General features: G+C 33.6%; 1 protein-coding gene across 2 annotated transcripts in view; it reads right to left on the bottom strand.

Moving 5' to 3' along the window:
* Nucleotides 1-350: 350 nt before the first annotated feature.
* The window catches only part of LOC145666849 (uncharacterized), a 51,504-nt gene continuing 44,715 nt past the window's right edge, over nucleotides 351-7,139 (bottom strand). For both annotated transcript variants that reach the window (XM_081734424.1, XM_081734423.1), the window contains exon 4: nucleotides 351-6,881. In XM_081734424.1, the coding sequence (XP_081590550.1) occupies nucleotides 6,649-6,881 (233 nt within the window). In that variant the 3' untranslated portion in view covers nucleotides 351-6,648. The remainder of the gene's footprint in view (nucleotides 6,882-7,139) is intronic.

The following is a 7,139-nucleotide window of genomic DNA, read 5'->3' as shown; positions in this document are numbered from 1 at the left end:
ATGTGCGAAAATTGATGGCAAAGCCAACTCCTTGGATGAAATCGAACGCTAATTGATGATTTTACCGTGTAGACGATTAAAAAGAATTTCAACAGCGTATAGAGAAAGTTTGTATGTTTTCTCTGTGCTATTTTCAACAGCGTATAGAGAAAGTTTGTATGTTTTCTCTGTGCTATCTGAAAAAAAAAAAAAAAAGTAAGTAGACTCCGGTCAGGAAACTCACCACGAACAGTGATGGGTCCTTATGTTAACCCCGTGATTTCCAACGTGGACCGTAGTTTGATATTTTAGGGGGCAATTCAAGAATTTAGGACCATTAAAAATATTAAAAAAAAAAAAAAAAAAATCAGTTAAAAATGACAGAAAAATATTTTATTTTTAATTTTTACAGACACATGTTTACATTTATGTAAATATTGAAAAGATGGTGAAGAACCCTTTACTTTATAATTTTTGAATCGTAAAGATTTGCAACAAAATAATACATAAATGATTTCGAACTAAAAAATAAATAAATAAAAATGCAATTCGATTGTAAAATCATAAATTAAAGGGGTCGTCGCTATCCCTCCTATAGATACCTGATGACCAGTGCAGTAATATTTAAATTGTTTTGAAAATATACCTGGTTACAAATGTTACAACAATTTCAAAACGCACAATTTTGATTCTATTCTAATTATTTCTGTTTTGTTTTCACTTTTTACTTTTTTTATTTTTCCAATGTTTAAAATTCTTTTATGGTCTAGGTTTTTCTCTTTTATTTCTTTCAGTCACAAACCCTTTGAATAAAATAGTAATAAAGTAAGAAAAAAGTGCACAGCGGGAAACATCATAATTTTAGAAAATCTTAAGTTAGGGGCTGGGCAAATAAATAAATAAAAAGAATCACTATGCTAACCATATATTCAGGATTTCAAATCAACAAGCGGTCCGAATAAGCCTTTCCTAGTTCATGTCAGGGGTGTTCAGTTGGTATTAAACTTTTTAAATAGTCAATAAGATTATGAAAAATGGATATAGGAATTTTTTTGGTCCTATGATTATAAACTATGGCTGAACCAGAACTGAAAATATTCAACATTCTTGGTAATAATTTAGAACTACAATAGAACCTTTTAATACATATAGGGAACACAGGTAGATCTAATACGAATTATTAGAGCCGATTAAATACTGGCTTGTGTAATCGCTCCATTTTCAAGATTTGGGTAATAGTCAAGTAGTAAAATCCTTGCGATCATGTTGAAAAGCTCACAATCCGATATTCAGAGCAAAATTAATGAATAAAAAGGCAACTGCTTTGTGCTATTTGATTGTAGAGAGCACCGAAAAAGTGAGAAGTGATTAATTACGTGATGATGTTTATCTTTGGATTAACAGGTGGACTTGGAAAGGAAACTAGCAGAAACAATTCAGTAGCTGCAGATACGCAGTTACTAATAGCCTCATCATTGTTCGCATGTGACAGCTTTCCATGAATATGTATGCATGGATATGTCATCTGTACAGCTAATAATTGGAAGCGTGACTAATAAATTAATTCAACTAGTACCAAGATCTCAAAAATTCCCAAGAATTGTAGAAGAACAATAACAGAATTGAGTGAGATTAAATTCCAGGAATACCACAGAAAACAGGTATGTTTCATATATTTATTTCAATTAAAGGGGCAAGGGATAGCAGCTGTATAGCGGCATTCTGTACAAAATACAGTGGCAAGTTACAGGTTTCATCCTCATAGTAACAATTTGTATTTAAGGACCAGTGCATTTCTTATCTGCTGTTGTAGGTTTTGCAGAATACTGGTGTTATATACTTGTAACATTATCCATTTTGTTAATTGTTACTATGAGGATGAAATAATATTAGCTTAAGGAGTTTTGGTTAACGAGGGGTGTTCTTTTCGAAGAATGGTACTACGTTAGTATTCGTACAGAAGAGCTAAGTAGAATATAATAAGTACAGTACAGTACCTTAGGTTAAGATAGTTTCTCATCCCATTTTGTTATTAAAAGGTACAGCTCATAGGGGAATTTTGTGCAAACTGAGAATATCACCCTGCAGATTAAAAATCTGGGGTCCACCAGCCAATGCTAGTAGCACTGCAGGTTAGGGCGCCATTCGCAATTATTGTATGGACACAACATTACACATACGGATTCATACACTTGAGTAGTCACTACAGTTGTTACAAAACTATCTTGTATTTATTGCCTCTATTTCCTTCCATTGTGACGGATCACTCCTGTACAACTTACCACGGAGGATTTATATTAGTTCTAACAGTACCTGAATATAATCAATTGTGCTATATCAAATCTGTTATCTTAGTTGGGTAGGTCTGTTTTTCTAAGTGTGACTGTATTTCTCAAATATCTGATAATTACATGAGACTCATAGATCAGGAATTGCGTAATCTATGCCCTTTTTCACTCAACAGTGTCATCATGATAGCTGTCTTTTTAAAGCACTACCTTTTCGTACACATTTATATAATACTACGCGGACTTTTTCCCATTACTTCACCACCATACTCGTTTTTACGTTTTAATTCAACATTTTGAGTGTCAATATTGGTAGGTATTGGAGTTCCATCCGTACAAATTAATGAGAAATTTTAAGAACTATATATTCAATGCTATGTGGCCCTTATAAATGTTCAAGCGTATTTAATATTGACCAATAAAAGGATTCCTTGTTATTTATATACAATAGACTGCATCCATATGGGTAAGACCAACGTCAAATCGCGCAGATGCCTACGCGAACAAGAAGGACGCCATTCAGCGAATGTTTAAGTGATGTGTGAAGCAAACACAAAATCACTAGATGTATGTGATCGCTTCCCTAATCCGTTCACGACTCCTTTATTGGAAATCCTCTACAATAAGAAATGAATGTAAAATAGAACATTGCGTGGTTAGTAGAAAATAATGGGAATCCTTCGAAACGAGACAATTAACCCTTATACCCAATCCACAGACTGAAGCTTGATATAATACATGTCATAAGGAGACCCGAGTTGTAACTGAACAGTGTTTGCTTTTTGAAGATAGACGTCTTCATAAATAAAATCGTTTCCAGTATACGACAGAAAATTATGTAAAATTTTCGTTGCATTCTACGTTCTACATAACATTTTATTAGATCAGGAGCAATTTTTAATATTCCAATTGCAGATATGATGAATATTGTTGAAAAGCCATACCAGGGAAGGGAAGTGCAGGAGCACCACATGAGAGAACGATTCATCAATATCAGGTTTACTTAAACGAAAAAAAAAAAAAAAAAAAAAAAAAAAAAAAAAAAAAAAAAACTCGAAATTATAATGGTGTAGTTCAGTTCGTTAAATTTATTGTTTTTTTCATTCAACAAAAAATTTATCCATTTACTAAGTAATTCTAATGAACACGAACTTCAGTAATATACAAGTACTATGATTTTGTGTACTGCACTAAATTATAAAATCATTTTTATTTGTTATTCAGGTTGTGTAATCATTGCTGCGTTTATTAAATACTGTATTTTTAGACTATCTATTGTGTGTAATTTTAAAAATAAGTTGTTACTAAACTCGCGTGTTTACTGTAAATATTGTGACTTTTTTTTTTTTTTTTTTTTTTTTTTTTTACCTGTGTTGGCAAGGGCAAAAAATGATTCTCTTAAATTCGATTTATTTTTCAAAACATCTACTGGCAGAATATGGGAGTTCGTAATTTGGCACAGGTTTTCGTTTAGATGAAAATAAAATTAGATGTACGTAGTTTAAATACTTGGAATCGTTTCTCCTATGTGGGTCACGAAGTAATCTAGTAAGTAACAGGTGCCAAAATAGCAATACTGGACTACATCCGAGTTTAGATTATTACGTTTCCTCTTTTTTCCTAAAGTGCTATAGTGGAAAGATGATGTAAAGATAAAGTAGGTTTATCTGGCTGCCACACGCATGGGAGAGTTGATACATTCGACTCTCATTTCATTGCCCTTTGCTTTCACGAATTTACAAGTGGATCAAAGGCAGAATAATTGCCAAACTGTTTACTGCTTGAGCTGATATAGTAACTCCCATGACTATTTACCATTCGAGGTAACGTCATAAAGCAATGTGAAAAAAAAAAAAAAAAAAAAAAAAAAAAAAATCATTGTGACTATATGGTTAGCATACACGCATTCGGCGAGGGAGGCTCGGTTTGATTCCCGGTGGGAGCCTATTTCATTCAGATCCCATGTTACGCTGTAAGTCCACGTATCATATAGGTTTGGTGCTGAAAGAGACGATAAACACCGAATCAATCAAAAAATTATAAAAGAAATCCAATCATGCTGTAAACATTTTCTTCTAGTTATGATTTTTACGATTTGAAAACAATTACATGTAGTTGTGAGTATTATAGGAAGACAACACTGAATATACATCAGAACAGTTAAGTAGTCTTCTTCACGTTCTTTTCCTTTGAAAAGAAAGCAAATGACATACGGCAACAACTATTAATAGTAATAAAATTGACCCTATCAATCAGCTGAACAAAAGTGGATTCTTTTTCATTTGTTCCCAAAATCAGCTGAAAGACTGAACAGTAAAAAACCTTCAGGCCAATTAAGACTTAAAAATGACTGCTTACAAACTTTACTTTAAGTTAGAAAGGAGGGGGGGAAATACTGATTTTAAAAATAATACGAAGGTGTCCTTCACGGCTTTTTTACCTGGTAACTTTTAGACTCCTTCAAAATTTCAATTTAAATAAATAAGTAGCAGTTCGGACCTATTTCCATTGAACGAAGAAGACGAAATCTTTTCAAGAATAAAACAGAATTTTTTATTCCAGAGAAAAGACAAACCTTGAACGAGGTGGTTTCTCCACCCCCAACAAATTGTTTTCTTGGCTGTAGGTTAGAAAAAAAAAATAAAATAAAATAAATAAAGACCCCACGCTACAAGTTTCAGAAGTATGCGCAAATACGGAACTGCATGTTTATTATACAATAAGGAAATAGATTAATTGTGTATTTGTGATTTCGCGTCAACAAATACTCTCAGAAAGTTACTGATACTATTAATTTAGATAAAACCTACATAATCTCTGAAATAATTTATCGTGGAATTCTTATAAAATTACGTTTCTTTTATATACACACTATCACCAGATTTGCACTTAACACAAGAAACATAATAGTCCTGTAGTATCAGGCGCTGTAAGAAAATAAAATGAACTATTATAAACATATAGGGTCTTGGAGAAAGAATTGTGGAGTTTCGTGAGTTGCTGTGCAGGAGTGATGGCACTTGGGTAATTGAATTATACACAGTTTTGCATGGCGACTCAAATATCATCATAAAAGCAAATGCTACCAGAATCCACTATACTGTGACAAAAAAGTTTAAAATTTGTCTCCATGTCAGTATGTTTCTATGTGTACATCATTCACAGCATGATACATGTTCAGCCGATAATCAATTTCGCACCAAACCCTGTCGAGCATATCTAGAGTAAAGTGCCGATCGTCTCGTCGATTCTTGCTATCAGGTGGTCCCCGTTATCAATTTTAATACGGTACATAATGAGAAGAGAGAAAAAAATGTAAAGGTCGGGACTTCTTGGGGTCAAAGAATAGGTCCTTGACGTCCGATCCATTGATCTCCAATCGTGCTAGAAGATAATTTTAAAGCAACGATTGTAGAAAAACAAGCAGTTCCAACATGTCCAGGTATGGATTTGAGGTGACAGTTTGTTCGGCAAAGAAAATGCGATTAGTTATTTGATTTTTAGTTAGACCACACCAGACGATATTCTTGGGTAAGTCTAATATGTTCGTGGTTGTTCAAACCCCCATATGCAACAGTTCTGCCCATTAACATGCCAGTTGACATGGAAGATAACTTCACCACAGAAGGTGATATTTGACAAAAAATAATCATCGATATCAGTTCTCTGAATCATGTTCACAGCAAATTCATGTTTCTCCACAATTTGTTTTCTGCTTTCACTTCATGCAAGAATTGAATTTTGTACGCATGCAAGCGTAATCTCTTGTGAATCAAGTCATAGACTGTCATCGGTGGAAGACTTAACTGGGTACTATGACTAATTTTGTGAACTACGTTTACAAGACGGTCTTATTTTTTCCAGTTTCCTCTGATGTAATGGGTCTGCCGATAGAATGTTGTTTGTCATACTACTGGTTTCCTCGAATTGTTTGTACCAAAGTCAAATGTTTGTATGTGAGGTGGTTCCCAATACTAGCCCTTCCTTTAACTGTAATCACTGATTGGTGTTCCACCAGCCATAACATACACGAGATTTTTTCCCTGCACGGTTGTCACCATTCTTGATCACTTTCATGAACTATACATCACGTTGAATTTAATTTAATGATGAAACGAACCTCAAAATGCCAATTCCATGACTATTCCAACCTCATCACACAATACTCTGTGCATGGTTCAGCTTCCACGTTCACTCGTTTTAGAAATCACCGCGCCACGGTTTACCTGTTCTCCCTGCAAGACGTTTATGAAATTGCAACAAAATATCTGGGTTGCCAGATAAAACTGTGTACCATTCAACTGGCCATGCTGTTACTCCTAAACAGCATCACGATATCTCAACGTTCTCGAAGACCTGTAGTTTCTACACAAAATATTATCTATTGTTTTTCTTTCATAACTGAAACTAGTTCCTTTAATGACGAGGAAATTTCTCTCAGGTACATATTTTGCTCCTCAATCAAATTCAAAAGAGAACTCTTAGCTTGCTTCCTTCTTTTCACTGACGTCGGGTCTGATTTGTCTGTGCTTGGTTTCTGTGTTTCTACTGTTGGAGTGACATTTGGTAATACACTGTCTACCGGCTCTTCTTTAACCATGAACATGTCCATATCTGAAAAAATAAACATACAAACATCATTTATCAATACTTCCATCTATCATTCAGTTCCGGTTTCACAGTGTAAAAATGAACAAAATCAACTGACGAAATATAGGAAGAGTGAACACTTAAATCTATATTACCATTATCGTACACAGGCTTATTTTCAGCATTCTATGAGGCATTTATTATTATTATTATTATTATTATTATTATTATTATTATTATTATTATTATTATTATTAAAAAAAAAACCTCAATCCACTACTA

Source organism: Thermobia domestica, chromosome 12 (genome assembly GCF_964235325.1).
Source record: "Thermobia domestica chromosome 12, izTheDome1.hap1.1, whole genome shotgun sequence".
Lineage (NCBI taxonomy): Eukaryota > Metazoa > Arthropoda > Insecta > Zygentoma > Lepismatidae > Thermobia > Thermobia domestica.
Note: the sequence above shows the minus strand (reverse complement) of the source record. Positions and strands in the feature narration are given on the sequence as shown.